This window comes from Electrophorus electricus, chromosome 8, assembly GCF_013358815.1.
Source record: "Electrophorus electricus isolate fEleEle1 chromosome 8, fEleEle1.pri, whole genome shotgun sequence".
NCBI lineage: Eukaryota > Metazoa > Chordata > Actinopteri > Gymnotiformes > Gymnotidae > Electrophorus > Electrophorus electricus.
In genome coordinates, this window is record NC_049542.1 from 8,265,822 (window position 1) to 8,285,306 (window position 19,485).

Genomic DNA, 19,485 nt, shown 5'->3' on the forward strand with positions numbered 1-19,485 from the left:
CCTCTGCAGTCCAATCCTTATACTTCCTGCAGAATGTCAGTCTGTTCTTGGTGTTTTTCTTGGAGAGAAGTGACTTCTTTGCTGCCCTTCTTGACACAGAGCCATCCTCCAAAAGCCTTCGCCTCATTGTGTGTGCAGATGCACTCATGCCTGCCTTCTGCCATTCCTGAGCAAGATCTGCACTGGTGGTGACCCGATCCCGTAGCTGCATCCTCTTTAGGAGATGGTCATGGCGCTTGCTTGACTTTCTTGGGTGTTCTGAAACCTTCTTCACTTCTTCAAATCAGCTGCTATGTCCTTGTGAACACTTTCTCCTGAGCTAACGAGAAGATCACTGAAATGATGTTAGCAGGCCATTTTGTGGCAGGGCTGAAATGCAGTGGCTGAAATACAGTAATTTTTGTGATTAAGTTAATTTTCATGGAAAGGAATGACTTTGCAATTAATTGCAATTCATCTGATCACGCTTCACAATCTGGAGTTAATGCACATTGCTACCATAAAAACTGAAGCAGCAAACTTGGTGAAAGCCAAAACTTGTGCTCGTCTCAAAACTTTTGTCCACGAATGTACGTTTGGAGAAAGTGGGAAATTGTGTGAATTAGATTTTTTTGCCCAGCAATTCCTTTTAAAAACAAATGCAGAACAAAGCACCACCTTTTTTGTTTCTTGAAAATGACAGTGAACCATTCACCTATGTTCCATACAAGGAATGATTTATGGATCTCTTCATATTGTCTTTAATTATGCATAAAGGTCTCCTAAAATGTGACTCGATGGGACTCATTTCACAAAGGACACAATACCATACACTGATAACCTTGATTTTTTTAAATCAGTTTCATCAATGGACAAGAATGTGAACTGATCTCATCATGTCACAGAATTTGCCCTCATTATTCTAAAATACCCATGATGCTGATCTGGTTGTTGTTACATCAGGCAACCACAGTCCAAGGCCCTGACATTGTAGAATTGTTTGATTCAGCTTGGAAGCCAAAGTCAAACCCAGCTTCTCTGGCATTTCTTTCCATCATAGCTAAGAAACATAGTTTCCCCAGGGAAATTAACTTAGAAACAGCAGCAGATTACAGTACATATAGACAATACAATAAATACAGACAAACTGTGTAATCACAACAACAAACTCTTCTGTATAAAATACAATAAAGTCTGCTACTATTAACTCAGGACAGTACAGACAGGACAGTGAACAAATGGTTGCAGGAAACACACCAGCTTTTGATCCAAAGCAGCATGGTGATAGTTGTGCATTATTATTAGTGCAATGATAACTAAAAAGTTTTTAGTATCACAGCCACAAGATTACTAAAGCAGCAAACATTGTGCACAATAAAGTGGCTGTGCATATAAAGTGAGTGATATAATGATTCACAGGTTTAGCGGCTGGGTGCATAGTGTAGAGTGAAACAGATGAATCTGGAGCAGAGTTGAGGTAGCAATTCAGTCTCAGTGTGCATCAGGCAGATGTGTTCATCGGTTTCTCTTTAATTCCAAGCCATCCAGACCCTGAGTCATCAAAGCAACCCCACCTCATTATGCTAACTCCACCATGCTTCACAGATGATGATGATGACGACTTTATATATATATATCGTGGGTGGTGATGCCCAAATCTTGTCTCGTCTGTACCGGTCCACTGCTGCTGCAGAACATCCGGGTGCTCTTTAGCCAGCCGGACAGGGGCAGACTTTAGCAAGTGAAGGAGATGGTTGCAGCTCAATAGCTGTCTCCACATGGTCCTGTGACACCTGTCTGAGGATTCAACACAGTAGACCTTGCGCTCGGAAGCGTGCCTACTCCTACAGAGAATAGCGGCAGTGCTGTGATGCTTTCAGTGCATAAACGTGGGCTAATTAAAGCACGAGTCCTTAAAAATCCTGCGAATGTCGTGTCTTCGCACCATGCTCGTTTTTTCCTTCTTCAGCATAAAGGGTGACATTGTCAGGATGGCCTTCCTTCATTTCAGGTTAATGTACTTAGTCACGATTAAAGTTCCAGCTGGGGATTGTCCTGGCTCTGCCCTGTATGGCTTCTAACTGTTTGATTTAAACTCCCCGAATGCCATTTTCTTGCTTTTCTTCTCACCAAGGGAAATAACTCAGCATAAGAGTGACCCGTAAATGTCATATAGTCCTATTTTAGGCATAATCATGATAAACTAAAGTCCCTACAACCCTAGTTGTTTCCCCATAGTCGTCTAGCTGCTTGAAGCTCAGTATGGAAGATTATTAATTATCTTACTCTATAGATATGCTAATTCTGCAAAGGCTACCTTCTAACTACCAACTGGCTTTCCACACAACGCATTTAATTATGAAAGGATTTAATTAATGTAGATTTGCTCTCCAGACATAGAAATATGGAGACTAATTAGGTGTGAAGCAGTAAGCTTGCTAAGACAAAATGGCTTTTTCTTTAGTTGTATCTGAGTTGCACATTTGAGCACATTCAGGTACATGTGTATGCATTTACTGTATATATAATTTAAGAGGGCCTCATGTATAATGAATGGTAGAAAATATCTCCACATAAATATGGTAACATGAACTCAATTTCCCATGGTGCTCAGTAATGCTCCAGGTGTTGTACAAGCTGAAGACAGCCAAGGTCTTTGAGAAGGCACGCGGAAAGGATGACAAGCCAAGCACGGAGATCGTGGACGAGGACCCGTTCGCCGTGCAGCTCCTGTCATGGTGTCCGGACAGCCGCGTGCTGGCTGTCACCGGTGTGTCCGCCCACGTCATCATATACAGGTTCAGCAAGCAGGAGATCACCACCGAGGTCATCCAGGTGAGCCTGGGTACGGCTCATGGCCACATGTGTGGGCGCACGTGAAGCGTCATCCAAGGAGTCCCCGTTGTATTCTACACGTGTATAATATGTATAGGTATTTTTTTTATAAATCATTTGAATTTTGTCACCTCAGTGTGGCCATCATTTGATTTGCCTTGTTCCTCTCTTAGTGAGCAAAAAAACCCCAAAAACCTTATCCTTTCTATCTCTTTCTCTCTTTCTCTACTCTCAATCTCTCTCTCCAACTCCCTCCCTAATTTCCTTCTCTGTCCATCATGTTCCCTCTCTCTGCTTCTCTGAGAGATGAGTTATTTTAGCCTCTTGAAGACAGCTATGACTCACATTGATGATAATAATATACTCCTCCTGTCTTCATTACAACTGTGTGTGTGTGTGTGTCTGTCTGTCTAGAGAGTTTGATAGAGAATAGCATTCCCTCAGTTTAGTGTATTATCTACTGAATATTTACCTGAACAATCATGTTGACTTCATAATTCATGTTGACTTAATAATGAGTGATAATATTAGGGCAATGGTAGCTCAGTGCTTAAAGTACTTGATTTATAATTGGAAGGTTGCTGGTTCAAGCCCCGCCACTGTTGGGCCCCTGAGCAAGGCCCTTAACCCTCAATTGCTCAAGGTGTACTCACTCGTAATTGTAAGTTACTTTGGATAAAAGCTTTAGCTAAATGCTGTAAATATGGGTTGAGCCTTTATTGTACCAGATTATAATGCTGCATTTTTAAGAACTGTATGTCTACTGCAAGCACGGGTAGATTGTCTGTATATGTACAGCAAGGTCTACTTGAGACTGCACTTTCTGTTGTTTTGTCTTATTTCTCTAGTTCATTGGTTTTGCAATAAAACAGTGGCTGTACAAAAACAAGAGCAGCAGAAATACTGAAAGGAAACCACTGCAAGTTCATAAGTGTTTGAGGAATGCCATGCATAAGCTAACCACCACTTCTGAATGTCCGGCTCTGAAGCTTGGAAACAGGTCGGTGCCTGTGACACCTTCTCATCATGACTAGGAATGAGCCCGTTAGCTGAATCATGGGAGAAATCATTACATGCTTGTTACTGGTGACTTGTTCGTGCAATGCCGTAGTTACTGGTTTTACATGCACGTTTGTTTGCCTAAATAAGAGATGAAGTTGCAGCCTACTTTCACCCAAAATCAAGCTGAGATTTTGATGAAAACATGGCCAGTGACCAAAAAAGCTTTAATTTGTGGGGCATTTACACCTACACTGGGTGAACCTTTTCGATCATGGTGTCCCTATTTTTACGAGCCCATAAGTAATTGAACAAATATCCAAAATCTTGATTTCAAATCCATTGCAGTGCATTATTACCTAAAGTCTAACCTGTACACATTAGCACACACTTCTCTAGATAATGTCTGTAAGGACAACCTGTTTTCAGTTCCTATTTGTTTCAGGGATGTTTTATCTTCCGTCCTGCAAGGGTTTAGGTTGCTGATTGGCATTGCCAGTCAAGAATGTTCAGTTTCTCTTCCCTGGAACAATACATCATATCTTTAGTAGTGTGTTTCCAATCAATTGATGCTATTTCAAGTGTCGGCAGGACGGCAGGGTTTGCAGGCGCTTAATCGGTTCTGAACAGATATAGTGCCTCTGTGCTCTTCAGAAAGTCCTTCAACCTTCATTTGGAGTTCAATCATCATTCGCTCCACATTCCTGTGATGCAGTTTTGGCAACGAGAGGCTTGCATCTTAGACATGTTCTCGTCTCTCAGGCCATGCTGGACTATGCTCCTCTTTATGGTACATCCTGAATGGAGGTGTTGATGTCATGAGTGGTGGTGTTCTGAGGTCATCCACTACTATAATCTTCTGTGATCTACCCGGTTGCTGTTTCTTAAGCCTTCCAGCATGTCTTTTACCAAAGCGTTGCATGTGACACACCTAATATTTTGGCGACAATTCGGTGATCATTGATTGATTACAGTGGCTGACAAGGCTTGCTTGCTTCATTTCAGACAGTGTAAAACATGCTGTTGTCTCTAAACATGGACCAAAGTGTGCCACATTGCTCAAAATAGTGGTGGCAGCCATCGGATCTGTACATTTTACAATGTAATCAAGTTTGTTGAAGACTACTTAACAACTTGATGCAGTCTGAGGCAAGTGTGTGATGATTGAGGCATACAGGCCGCCAGTGATAATTGCTGGGGTAGAAGCTTCTCTTTCTTTATAGCTGCACTAGCCTTGTATCTCCAGGGCAAGATTAGAGGGTTTGGGGTAAAATTGTGTAAATTAGATTAACCATCACCTTAGATTAACCACCATCATAATAGTCTTAATGGGAGAAGCTGCCCTGGATTGCATTATATGTTATTTCTGTACGGCTGAACAAGTGTTTGTTTACAGTTGATATTTATGCTGTTTTTTTTAATCTGTCTATTTTTGGTGATGCCAAATGCTGATTTCTATTGGTTAGGCAGACCATAAATCTTTGAGGTTGATATGGTAACTAGACATAGTTTTGTTTTTGAAATTCTCTTCTTGTACAAATTGTAAACCTAAAGCAGTGAAGCTTTAATAACAGATTGGTTAAATGATGAAAACGTAGTTTAACTATTGTTTCGTGGGACTGGAAAAAAGTCTAATGTCATAAGCTGGCTGTGTGATGGCCTCTGCTGGAGAGCTTGCTTAGTGCTGATGTGAGAGGGATGATTAGGGTGAGTGCCATTAGCTGTTGAATGTACTCAGCAAAGCTTAATTGGAGCAAATTGAGGCCATTAGCACCTAGAGTCCCCGTTACACACACACACACACACACACACACACACACACACACACACACACACACACACACACACACACAAACCAATTAGCATGCCCTAATTTATAGAGTGACACTGGTGGGAATCGTTTAAAGTATTAAAATTTGCCCATGCAAATTTCAATTTGTTTAACTGAAATTAAAAAGTGATTGCGCACTGCGTTCTGAATTATTATGCAAAGGATATTTTTCTCTGATTTTCCTTAATGGTCAATGCAAATGACAGTCAGTATAATTTTCAAGTCATTTAACCATTAGAGTATAAATAGAATTTTATTGAACAAACCTCCCAATGATAGTATTTTTTTTAAAAATAAAGAAACTCAAAATGCACTCTCCCAAATTATTATGCAAAACAGTTTCAAAACATTTCATAGGTTGTAAAGAACTGTAAAGAATTTGTTGAATTTGCAGCATTAAGAGGTCACATTTATTGAAATCAAAAGCTATTTCAATAAAAAAAACATCTTAACAGGCCAAGTTACATGTTAATATAGGACCCCTTCTTTGATATCACCTTCACAATTCTTGCATCCATTGAACTTGTGTGTTTTTGGAGAGGTTCTGCTTGAATTTCTTTGCAGGATGTCAGAATAGCCTCCCAGGGCTGCTGTTTTGATGTGAACTGCCTCCCACCCTCATAGATCTTTTGCTTGAGGAAACTTCAAAGGTTCTCAATAGGGTGGAGGTCAGGGGAGGATGGTGGCCATACCAGGAGTTTCTCTCCTTTTATGTCCATAGCAGTCAATGACGGAGATATTCTTACAGCATGAGATGCTGCATTGTCATGCATGAAGATGATTTTGCTACGGAAGGCACGGTTCTTCTTTTTGTACCATGGAAGAAAGTGGTCAGTCATAAACTCTATATACTTTGCTGGTCACACCTTCAGGGACCCTAAAGGGGTCTACCAGCTCTCTCCCCATGATTCCGGCCCAAAACATGACTCCACCACCTCCTTGCTGATGTCGCAGCCTTATTGGGACATGGTGGCCATCCACTAACCATCCCCTACCCCATCCATCTGGACCATCCAGGGTTGCACGGTGCTCATCAGTAAACAAGACTGTTTGAAAATGAGACTTCATGTATGTCTGGGCCCACTGCAACCGTTTCTGCTTGTGAGCACTGGGTAGGAATGGCCATATAGTAGGTTTATGTATGACTGCAAGCCTCTGGAGGATCTTATACCTTGAGGTTCGCTGGACTCCAGAGGCACCAGCAGCTTTAAATACCTGTTTGCTGCTTTGTAAAGGCATTTTAGCAGCTGCTTTCTTAATCCAATGAATTTGTCTGGCAGAAACCTTCCTCATTATGCCTTTATCTGCACGAACCCATCTGAATCAGCCACAAATTTCTTCACAGTATGATGATCACACTGCACTATTTGACACTTTTCAGCAGCAGGGAGATCCTTTTTCTTTCCCATATTGCTTGAAACCTGCGGCCTGCTTAATAATGCAGAACGTCCTTCTTAAGTAGTTTTCCTTTAATTGGCAAACTAATTATCACAGGTGTCTGAGATTAATTTCAGTGATCCAAAGAGCCCTGAGACACAATACCATCCATGAGTTTAATTGAAAAACAAAAAATGAAATCTATATGACACTTAAATCCAATTTCCAATTTGAATGCGGTGTATAATGTTTTTCAAATACTGAGAATAAGGTGCTAGAGAACCAATGACTTTACTAAGATGGTGCAAACTCCGCCCGAGAGGAGCCCATCAACTTGTAAATACAATTATTTGTTCCATGTTCAGTATCCGCTATGAATACAGTATCCAGAATCATACAAATGTGTTCAGCTCACAATACCTCATTAAAGACAGCTGGGGTCCAGTTCAAGTCATGGACTGAACAGTGTATTTTAGGTTTTTGTTCGTAAGTGTAAAAAGATGTGTTTGTGTTCTTACAGTTACTGGAGGTCAGATTGCAGTATGAACTAAATGACCTTGAGTCACCAGAAGCGGGTGGGGACCAGACACCAGCGCCTCCTGCTTCCAGCACCTCCCCTAGTCCACAGACCGCCGCCCCCCAGACACACCATTCCACCAGCAGCAACTCGTCAGATGGAATTAGAGATAACGTGCCCTGCCTGAAGTAATGGCTTCTTGTTTATTCTTTTCTGTCAGTATACCATCTCTGACTACATTTGTAGCCTTAAATTGTATTTCATTACATTCAAATTCAATTAACTGTTCAACTTCTGGAGTAGCATGGCCCTTCCCCTAAAGGGTAATGACTCGAGTTTGAGTGGTGAAACTGTCATCTCTCTCTCTCTCTCTCTCTCTCTCTCTCTCTCTCTCTCTCTCTCTCTGTCTCTCACCATCTTTCTTTCCCACCCTCTTCCCCCCTCTTCTCTATCTCTCCATCCCCCAGGGTACGCAGTAGCCCCCTGAAGCAGTCTCCTGGCTATCAGGTGGAGTTGGTCATACAGCTGGTGTGGGTCAGCGGAGAGCCGCCCCAGCAGATCAGCAGCCTGGCCATCAACTCCGCATACGGCCTGTGAGTCTTTCCCGACACACAGCCGTATACCGATGCGCTCACGCCACCATCTCTCTCTTCCGCGCACCTGTCTTACCGCAAGGCCTACACTATAAACATGCTCGCGTTGAGGATCTTTCAACTCACTGATCTGGAATGTGAAATGCGCCTCCGATGGCTCATACATATTTTTTGACGTCTGACCTCTGGGACGTCCAGGCTCTAGCTCTTACAGCTGATCTGTTACCTGCATGACTGGCTTTTGTTTCACACATGCATTTGGTTTTTTATGTACACTCCTGTCTGTTGCACCGAGAGTTCCCTCGGGTCCTACCGAGAGCACTCCATACTGTTACGTATCATACCTACACAATACAGCCACTGGGCCTTAAAAAAACCCATGAAATAAAGTACTGGGGGGGGGGGGACAGATAAAAATGTACATTACCTAAATGTTCTTGCTGATCCTCTCATTTGTAACAATTCTCATTTGTTTTGTTTTCAAACCTTGGACATTAGTCATTTCAAAATACCTTGTAAAACTGAATTTATAATAGCAACTAGTTCCTATAGCTCACCTGTTAAAAAGGTAGCACAAGGTGCCAGTATCACCAAGGTCGTGTTCCATATAAATATGTAAGTCTCTCTGTCCATGATAAATATTCAAGTCTGTCTGGAAAAGAGCACCTGTCAAATGCTGTTGTCAAAACAATGTAAAACAATGTAGCATTAATAAGGAACATATACCTACAGTATTTTTTTGTGTGTGTGTGTTCTTCAAGATGATTTAGTTGATTTAAGCTGTCTTGTCTTTCTCTGTTCTCTTGTGCTATAGGGTGGTGTTTGGCAATAGCAATGGTCTAGCGGTGGTAGATTACCTCCAGAAAACTGTTCTCTTGAATCTGAACACCATGGAACTGTATGGATCTAATGACCCCTCCCAGAGACAACCGCGCTCACCTCGAAAGAGCAGGCAACCTTCTGGAGGTGTGACAAACACTTCACCCCCATAAGACCATCGAAACCAAAAACGTGCTAATTACTCCAGCTCTATTACGGTATAGTCATTCAACACATTAAAATAAACCAGCCGCAGCGCGCTGCAGTAGCCAGCAGGGACAGCGATGGTGCAGTGTGACCTCTGCTGGTGGAAGACAGAACTGCATCTGCTCAGCCATGAACGCATGCAGCCTATTAATGATACCCCGACGACCGTGACTCACAGATTGGCACTACTGTGTGTCTGTGTGTGTGCTTGTGTGTGACCACCCACGTACGTACGTGTGTCTGGGGTATAATGTGTGATATTTAACACTGGGCCACAGCTCATCTTCTCCCCTGAGTGCCACTCCACATCTTCAGCATCCCGCAAGCTGCTTACATGTAGACCAGTGGCGACGACCTAAAACAAAACCAGTCTGTCTGCTGGGTCACAACCACATGAACACATGGACTGTGATTTATAATGGGTACCACTTGCAGCCTGTGGGCTGTGTGCCCATATATTCCTTAGGGCACAACCATCAAGTGCCCTAGGCATTCACTTCCACAAATCCATGCCATGATGCTGTCAGCAGCTACAGGTGATTGTCTGTCTGCCTTCAGAATAAAGAAGTGCTTATAGGCAGCCTGAATCACAACCTGTGGCTTACACAATAAGTGCCCATTCTGAAGGCGTGTGTGTGTGTGTGTGTGTGTGTGTGTGTGTGTGTGTGTGTGTGTGTGTGTGTGTGTGTGTGTGTGTGTGTGTGTGTGTGTGTGTGTATGTGTGTACATATGCAGGGCTCTGCGACATAAGTGAGGTATCAGCAACATCAGAGGACCGCTGCAAATCCCCCACCTCAGGTAACAAGTCCTTCCACGCTTACCAGGGCCTGGTGGTCTGCCCCTGCACAACCCACCCCACCCCCTTCCCCAGATCTGTTCTGATCCATTCTTCTAAGAAAAACCTTTTTGTTTCCATAACTTTATTTTTGTTTAACCCGTGCTCTTGTATTAAGGGTCAGATTTCTGCACACAGACTTACATAAGAGGATGCACCATATAATGCAGTTCCATACTTCATACACCTGCATTTACATATACAATAATACAACAACACAGGGAGAATCATATCCTTGCTAGAAATTGCTAGAAATGCTTAGATCGATTGGATAATTGGACAGTCTTTCTTCTAAAAATGGCTGTGGTAGTTTGTGGAAGACGCTGTCTGTGACACGAAATCTCTATCCCCTCTGCGTTTTTCTTTGGTGGCAGTGTGACCGTCAGCTAACAGCGTGAATGTATTGTAACTTTTCTGCGGTTAAATCATTCAGACTGTAACTTTCAATTTCAATTTCTGTTCTGATTTTCTTTCTTCACATCCAACAAAAGTGCAAGAATCACAGTTAGCTTTATTCTAGCTTTGTTCTAGCTTTCCCTTACATTATCACAGGTAAAGGATGTAGCAGCAACATCCAGAGAGAAGAGGTTAATTAGCATGGTGACGAAGCACTTTTGTGGAAGCATTTTCTTAAGCTCACTGCCAGGATTTGATAGTGTTGGTAACAGCATGGGACATCAAGTATTTGTCTAATGGCTTAGTTTATTTAAATTTTATTTCCTTTTTTTTTTTTTTGTAGTTGGACATGTTCTGTACTTACTCAAAAATATAGATACTGTGAAAAGGGCCATGGAGATACATTTAACAAACACAAGATTTAATAGCTTGTTAGCTACTTTAATTGTATTTAAATTGGCTAGCACATACTGTTCCTTTAGGAAAAGGCAGCTTATATCTTAGTTTACCTGACAGCTAAAGCTTGTAAAAGCACTGTACTGGACAAGGCCATAAAATGAGAGTTTATTTCCTTGGCTTTTAAATCTGGTAGGGCTGATAGCTTTAAAACAAATGAATGGTGTGACCAGCTATTTGTACCTGGAGAACATCAGACAGCAATTCTCTTTCTGATTAATATTCAGTGTTCTTTCCAGAATACGAATTCAAAGTTTTTAGGAAAAAAGACTTCAAAGTGGATAAGATCAAGCCTTCATGGGAATGAGCATTTACAATTTAGCAAAAAAAACAACAACTTGGTAATTGTCCTTTGCCCATGATAAGCCCATGATGGTAAAATCACTCATGGCAACATTAAAAAGAAAGAGAAATTATGATTTCTCTGTCTCGAAATAATTGAATGCATTTGCTATGCGGATGTGTGAGGTGACACAATATCTGACTGAAGGCTTAAAGCATCCCTCCCAGCAGAGAGCATGAAATTCATGCCGGGAAACTAGAGTTAAGGTGAGCGCAAAAGTGCCAGGCCAGAAAAACCATCGAGTTCCAAAATGACGTTTCATTAAAACAACATCACCTCCGTTAAAAAAAGGCCTGTAGCTGTGTTCTTAAAAAGTGGATTGTAAAAGTCCCTGTCACACTCCACCACAGGCAGATGTTTACACCCCCTGACAACAGGATAAATAAACAATTAAACAGACATAGTTATATGAGTGGAACTGAACTGTATGACTGTCTTGATCTCAGAAAGTGGGACTGACAGAACGCTTCTAACCCCAGATGTGCTTTATTTCCTTCCCCAAAAAAGTCTTGACGCCAAACCACCATCAGTTCTACAATGGCGGAGGTAGAGGTAAGAGATTGGATGGAGAGAGGAACAGAGAAACTCCGCCCTTTGTGTCCAACCACTGTCTGTCTCAGAGTTAGAACGAAGGGATCAGAGCTAAAAATGGAGAAGTCAGTGATCCTAAAGATGTGCTCTGCGTACTGTTACTATGTAGCATGTGTGGAACATGGTTCATCTGTCTGTCCCTTAGTCACAGGGCTGGGTCACATGACCGTCTCTCTATAATTAAGACGTGACCAGTGTCTTTGTGGTCAGATCCGTATTTGTCCCCTACTCTTAGAGCTTTGTTTCTCATAGTACGTGTTAGTGGGCCACTAGCCCCGATTTATTCACCTGCATTGCAAATGCCAGAGTCTTAATATAATAAATCCTCTCTTTGGCAGTGTGCACTTGCAATGGATCTTTTTTTTTTTTTTTGAGCCTAGGAATTCTCACTGTATTTCAGAGCTTAGCCAAACAATTTTGAATCAGCGCTAAAACGTTTTGTGTTATTTCTTTTGATGATTTCCTCAGTTTTACCTTTATTTTTTAACCAGTTGTCATCTGTTTTTAATCAGTTCTATTCATTTTATAGTTCTCTTTCTTGACATTCTTGAACTTTTTCTTTAACCAGGATGACCAAGTTCTGAAAGTATATAGTCGAGCAGTTTGTCCCTCCATAGCCATCTTCTCTGCCCTAGTCTTGTCTTCCTTGTTTGGTGCATGCTCATGCCATGGGGTTCAAGGAATGATGGTCGTGTGTCTGATCTGGTTTTATTTTTCTTCCAGGGCTTTGTGAGACCCAACGTCTAACACCCGGCTGTCTGCCCCAGCATGCGACATTATTAAACCGAGCGATTGTTTTTGTCTCTGACTCAGTGATTTCTGATCCGGTGTCACCTGTTTGTTTGAAGCCTTTGCAACCCTCACAACCACCACCGACATCCAGTTTTCAAAGCTGTGTCTCTAGCTGTCCTGTCCAATGTCAACCCTACCCCCTCCCCGGCATAGATGTGCATGACTTTCCCAGAAGCTTCTGGAGGGTTTATAAAGAGGGGTGTTTTTTTTTTTTTTCTTCCAGCAAAGATGTCACGGAAATTAAGCTTGCCTACTGAGCTAAAGCCCGACTTGGGTAAGCTTCAACTCTGTGTTCATGTTCCATAGTTCTTTCAAAACGGGGCGCATCATTCGCATCATTTTGTCCAGACTCTGGAGTGGGTGGGATGGGATGGGGGGGCCCCTTTCATTCACATGTCCATGAGGAAAAGGCAGTCAACCAGCCCCAGGCCACAGAGGCAGCCTCAACTTGAGGTTTTGAGCCAGAGGAATGGTGTTTTACAAAACTGCATTCTGTTTTCAGCAGTTGTTTGTTAAAAGCTCCAGAGAAGGGTTGCTGTGGGAGGCAGGCCAGTTTTGGGTACTGTCGTGTAGCAGTAGTGTTTCAAACCGCAGCATCATGCTTGAAAAAGCATTCAGCAATCTCACTCTCCATTAAATAATTTAGCCAGCGCACTCCACTGACAACTCCTTACTACGTCTATGAGATAGTTACATTGTTACCAGAACCTCAGAATCACACTGAACTTTTTAATCGGTGTACGGTTTACTTAAGCTCAACTCTGCCGAGCAAAGCTCTTCTTCCCCCTTGTAGCTGGCTGGACACACTATTCCTGGTGTAACCTCAGTCTTCCAGTTCTTAAATGTTGTTAAATGTTTCACAGCTTCAAGAACTGACCACGAATACATAGTGATAAGAGCCCCTTACGCAAGAGCTGAGGTCAACGTCTATTATTTCAGTTCAGCTAAGCAGCTTCACCTTTCAGTTTCAGTAGACAGGCTATGTGTTACACCACAGGACAGTAGCACTATATGTATATATATATATATATATATATATATATATATATATATATATATATATATATATATATAAAAATCTGGAGTGCTTTACAACCTGGGCAATAAGATAAATTCTGTTCAAATACTGTTAAATTCTGTTAAAATTCTGTGCCACCTGCACAAACTATTGTCCCCCAACAGCAGAAGCAGAAAGATAAAACCATAATGGAAACTCAAACAGTATGGCTGACAGCTACGCATGGTCCCAATGATCATACGAACAATTCGCAAGTCTTGTCTTGCTTATGATCCCGTTTCATCTTGGTCTGGGGGTCCTGTGCTTTCTCTTGTGCTGGTGAAGCTGGTGAAGAAGCTGTACTGGCACAAGACATGGAAGCGATGCTTTGTATGGAGTTCGTCTTTCGGAGTATAGTTTTTTATATTGGGCGTTCTCCTGCGTTGTGCTGTTTCATTGGCTCTTCACATGGCTGGGAAACTAGTATGAGTAATATTTCTGCTGTGACAAATGACACTTGGGCAGTAAACCTAAAATATTGGATCTAAAGATGTTGAATTGAAATGAAATTGACCTTGGGCCTCACTGAAATGTTATGAAGAATTATGAATATTGCATAACCTAGAGCTCCATAAGCTCTTAGGTGTTTTATATGGCAATTATGTCATGTAGTCAGCCAGGAGATAGAGGTGCTAAACTAATTGAAGGGTTGCAAAAATTTCTGTAATAACACCCTTTCACAACAGTGTCTGGTGGTTCTGGAACAACCTTGAACAAAAAATCTTTGCTGCAGTCCTAATCAAATTTGCAGACCTTTGGGGCAAACATTTCCAGGTTTCCAAAGTGGAAATGTTTCCCACGGCATCCCAACCATTCAGTCATCCATTTCAAATTCCTTTCAAAGTAGAAAATCCACATCTTTAGTTTGTCTGTGGCACCACCATGTCATGACAGACATCCTCGTGACAGAAGGTTGCCATGTGTGGGTGTTTTCCCTCATCACTGACAGTTGCCACGTGCGTGTGTTTTCTTTCAGCATTTCAACACGAACAATGCAACAGTGAATACCAGCATGTTCATTCAGTCTCCTCCATAACCAACCGGTCAAGCGAACCAGCAGTGATTATATTGTGTAACTGAAAGTCTTGGAGTAGGTGCCTTACCTCTTCTTGTTTCTTCTCTACTGTCCTGCTCTCTGTATGTCCCCCGCGTGGTGCCGTCCCCCTAGACAACAGGGACAACTCCTTCAGCCGGTCAAGGAGCTCCAGCGTGACTAGCATAGACAAGGAGGGCCGAGAGGCAATCACGGCATTCTACTTCTGCGAGACATATGCACGCAGAGTAGACGTCGCTCCGACACCGGCCCTGTGGGTGGGCACGTCCTTGGGCACACTCCTCACCATCTCCCTGGGTTTGCCCCCTGCTGGAGAGCAGAGGTTACTGCAGCCGGTCATCGTCTCGCCTGGTGGTGAGTTGGATATTTGGGAGCATGCGCCCATGTTTGCCTGTGTTCACGTTGGGGTCAAACTCTGATATAAAACGCACCCTCCCCGCCCCTATTTGCAGGCACCCTCATCAAGCTAAAGGGCAGCATCGTCCGGATGGCCTTCCTGGACGCCACGGGCTCCCTTTTGCCACCCGCCTCAGAGGCGTGGCATGAGCCCAATGCACCGGCCAATGGTGAGGAGCGGGAGCGGCCACGGAGGAGGCGGCCAGCGTCGGCCTCGCCCCCTGCCGGTGCCCAGGAGCTGCCTGAGAGCCAGTATGCCGTGGTGTGCTCGGAGAAGCAGGCCAAGGTGATTGCACTGCCTTCACAGGCCTGCGCCTTCAAGCACAATATAACGGAGACATCCTTTGTGCTGCGGGCTGACATGGTGCAGGTGGGCACCGGCGTCTGCCTGGCCTGTTTCTGTGCCAACGGGCATATCATGACACTCAGGTGGGTAGTACCAGTCTCTGCGTGCACATTATAAACCATTAATCTCTGTTGTTGTGCTATATATTTATAATGCAACTTTTTTGCATCTAGAGAAGATGTGTATATATAGATGTATACTATATGTCAAGTAGAAATGATTTATGCCTGCAGATTATGCCTGAGTATAATTGTATTGTCCCATGCAAACAGTGCATTTTGCGCAGATGTCTCTGAAATTCTGCACTGAGTCAGGCAATGATGCAAGATGACGTCTCCCTCTACCGCACAGCACAATCCATTAGAAATCCTAAAATGCCAAGAAATGGTCGTGGCTTTCTGGACTTCCCGTCATAGCTCCAGCTATGTTTAGCTCGCACAGGCAGTAACTTATATTCAGAGAAACCAGTAATGGTCCAATAAGTCATACTAGAGAAAATCTGCGGGAAGAAACATGATTAAAATGATAGCTCCACCAGCCTCAAAAGGGACTGTTTTGACAATATGAACGATTGCTAGCAGCCAGATGTTTTATGGAACATGTGCGCTCCGTATTCCAAATCCACCTATTTTTGGCTCGGAATGTCACCTCATGTTTGGAGGAGCCCTCGCTGGCAGGGCTGTTGCCCGGGTGACGCAGACGGGAGCAGGCGGCGCGAATCAACTGGCACTTATCTGTTTTTCTCTGAATAACATCCGTTTGCCTCATAAATCTTGAACAAGAGCAGCAGGGAGGAAGCCAACACCTTCCCACCACCACCGCTCTGCATTGCAGGGAGGGGTGGAGCTGCTTGCTTGGTCCACCGTCAGGACACTTATGTTAGCGGAGATACTTCAGGTCCCCCAGTTTCTCCTGTACATTTGGAACCTTCAGACCCTTTACAGCATGTGCTGCATTCGTCTTGATTCCCCCCCTGCACACCTCTGCTCAGCGCCCCGGAATGTGGCACCCTGCAATTGTGTTTTCATGAGCACCAGTGTTCTAAGGCACCCATCCACCTCTCACATCTGAGTAACGTGTGCATTTTGCCTTTGCCTTCTTAGCACATGCGGTCTCTGTAGCTGAGCTGAGAAGGCAGGTAATCCATCCGTCTAAGTGATCCACTTTTGTGCTGTGTCGCCTCCAGTTTGCCGGGACTGAGACCACTGCTGGATGTCAACTACCTGCCCCTGACAGACATGCGGATAGCCAGGACTTTCTGCTTCACCAATCTGGGCCAGGCCATGTACCTGACATCCCCCACAGAGATCCAGCGGATCACCTACAGCCAGGATGTCTGTGAGAACCTGCAGGTTGGTTCAAAATGAACACTGCATGTACTGAGATTGGTGTAAGGCACAATAAAATATTAGAACAATAATATTAGAGCAATGATGGAGAGGGAGGATCAGTCACTCTTTTAGAATATTTGCAGCATTGACACATTCAAGATCAGAAAGTAAAAATCCCAGTGGTAGAAATTAATTACTGAAACAAACGGGGTCATACAAAATCAGGGCAAGACTTCGATTTTTGAAATTTTACTCATCTTGTGTTTCATTTCAGGAGATGCTTAGTGAGCTGTTCACTCCAGTAGAGACCCCAGAAGCTCCGAACAGGGGATTCTTCAAAGGCCTTTTTGGAGGAGGAGCACAGTCGCTGGACAGAGAAGAGCTCTGTGAGAATGAAGCCTATTTCCTCTTTCCTGTATGTCTCACACACGTTTGCAGTCCTGGGAGGACACCCCACAACACAGTAACCTTAAGACTGTGTGTGTGTGTATGTCCATGAAAGGAAATGACCACGCAGGCATATTCGCTGAGGTTATTGTCCACAAAACCTCTCTGACCATGAATTAGGTCTCTGGCTCCCTACGCCAACAATCACGGGGGTCTTCATTTACAGCCTTTGGAACATCTACACTGTGTGTGGTCTCCTTACTCAGTGGCCCTGTCATTTCCTGTCACAGCAGATGTTGCCTCCTTTGTTTCTCATTCACAAAACATAATTTGTGGGAATTTCTTCTGAGCTAAGAGCAGCAAGTCTGAGTCAGACAATCAGGCAGTGGTCTTCAGCCAAGCCTTTGACTTGCTTAGTTAGTTTGATCAGGTGTGATGCTGACTTGGGTGAGGGGGGTGGGGGGTGGGGGGGGGGATAACCTTATCTGAAATTCCTCCACAACCACAACACCCCCCCCCCCATCTCTGTGCCTCCATAGTCGGGGAGTCTGGGGCAGGAAAGGCATCTCGAAGCCTTGCCCAGCACATTCCTGGCCCAGGTGGCATCGAGGGCATGAAGGGTGCAGCATCGGGCATCGTAGGCGACCTGGCCCGGGCGAGGATAGCGCTGGATGAGCGAGGCCAGAAGCTCAGCGAGGTGGAGGAGAGGACGGCAGCCATGATGGCCAGCGCTGATTCGTTCTCTAAACACGCCCATGAGGTACCAAACCCCGCCTCTGACACACCCACTTTGGATGTAAAACACAGTCAGTGAGAATGAGTTTATGAAGCTCTTGTTTTGGAGTTGCTCCCTTGACTTTACTCTGGTTAATTGTATCACCATACTAATGTCTCACTACATATGCTTGAGATCACTGCTACAGTATATTATTGACTGAGGTATAACCCATTGCTTGAGGTGTGAAAAAAAACAACAACTATTACAATAATTCGAATATGCAGTACTCCGTACAGAAAACTACATGCTAATTGCAACATCATCATCATAGTGATGCCTATGCTTTTTCTGTGTCCCATAGATGATGTTGAAGTGTAAGGACAAGAAGTGGTACCAGTTCTGACCTCTGGACCAGGACAGATCCACCTTCCTACAGAGCATCATCCTTTTCTTGTCCCTCCCATCATTGCCTCCTCCGTTTGTTTTCTGCTGGTCCAGCGGGACCCTCCATTCTTTCCTGGCGCGGTGTGAAATTCTGGACCTCAGTCCTGTTGTTGGAACTGGCTGGGGTTGAGGGGAGGTGGTACAAGACGGACCAGAGTTTCAAAGATAACAATATAACTACTCTGCCGATATAACTACTATGACAGTGGGTTTTATTTTTTCTTTCCTTTTGCTTTGTTTGTTTATAATTGCTTCCTATTGTGGCAAATCATTTTTAAGGACTGTGGAATTATATTCCACATTATATTCATGCTGTTACTTCTACATCCATTGCCATAGTCCTGAAAGGGAACCCAGTAAGGGAAAATACAAATAGAAGCTTAACAATAATTAATAAATGATCAATAAAAACAAGCACTCTATAATGTCATGTTCACACTGACTGACTGTCAAGCTCACCCAAAAGAGAAGTGGGTGAAGAATTAGAAGAACACCTATTCAAAGGAAGTGATGTCACTGTCATGGAGATGTGCCATTTCAATGAACCCGAAATTCCCTCTCCTTACTCATTCCAGGACTCCCTGTGTTGGTTCATGAATTCACACTGACTGATATATGTATACATGTTTTTTTTTTAACCATTCTTCTAGGTTGTGGTCCTGTAGTGTCTATTCTCGGATTTATTTCCTTTTTTAAAAAACAAGAAACTCACATTTTAATATTAAATATTTATTGTAAATGTTTAATTACATATTGAAAGCATTTTGGATGATATTATAATTCACATTTGGGAATTGTTTATTGTTAACATCAGTATTATAATACTTTACATTAAAGTACCATCTCCAAAAGGTTTATAATTAGTTGATAGATATTCTTGCTAGAATAAATGATAGAGCAGTTTAGGTCCACAGTATTGGTCCATTGACTACTTATAAACCTAGTCTAAAATCTTTTAGATGGTATTTTCATGTGATCTGCTATCCACACATCTGGTGTTGACTTATGAACCTTCTGCTGAAAAAGGCTTGGTTTGGTGATTCCAAAGGGCTGGTTTCGGAAACACAGAAGGGGAGCGTTTGTGGCACCATAAAGCTATAAGCCTGGAAAATCCATCATGGAGTATGTGGGATGACAGCTATACTACACATATAAAACAGTTATAGCTCTCCTCTTGGAGCG

At 43.2% G+C, this 19,485-nt stretch overlaps 1 protein-coding gene across 5 annotated transcripts in view; it reads left to right on the top strand.

Moving 5' to 3' along the window:
- The window catches only part of stxbp5a (syntaxin binding protein 5a (tomosyn)), a 75,734-nt gene extending 56,687 nt beyond the window's left edge, over positions 1 to 19,047 (top strand). The window contains exons 16-28 of one of the 5 annotated variants that reach the window (XM_035529109.1): positions 2,594 to 2,814; positions 7,542 to 7,726; positions 8,006 to 8,131; positions 8,946 to 9,097; positions 9,893 to 9,955; positions 11,695 to 11,739; positions 12,794 to 12,844; positions 14,754 to 15,035; positions 15,134 to 15,506; positions 16,610 to 16,775; positions 17,029 to 17,140; positions 17,681 to 17,901; positions 18,221 to 19,047. In XM_035529109.1, coding sequence (XP_035385002.1) covers positions 2,594 to 2,814; positions 7,542 to 7,726; positions 8,006 to 8,131; positions 8,946 to 9,097; positions 9,893 to 9,955; positions 11,695 to 11,739; positions 12,794 to 12,844; positions 14,754 to 15,035; positions 15,134 to 15,506; positions 16,610 to 16,775; positions 17,029 to 17,140; positions 17,681 to 17,901; positions 18,221 to 18,262 — 2,039 coding nt within the window. In that variant the 3' untranslated portion in view covers positions 18,263 to 19,047. The remainder of the gene's footprint in view (positions 1 to 2,593; positions 2,815 to 7,541; positions 7,727 to 8,005; positions 8,132 to 8,945; positions 9,098 to 9,892; positions 9,956 to 11,694; positions 11,740 to 12,793; positions 12,845 to 14,753; positions 15,036 to 15,133; positions 15,507 to 16,609; positions 16,776 to 17,028; positions 17,141 to 17,680; positions 17,902 to 18,220) is intronic. The other 4 variants (XM_027015519.2, XM_035529110.1, XM_035529111.1 and 1 more) reach the window with 4 other exon arrangements.
- Positions 19,048 to 19,485: the final 438 nt, after the last annotated feature.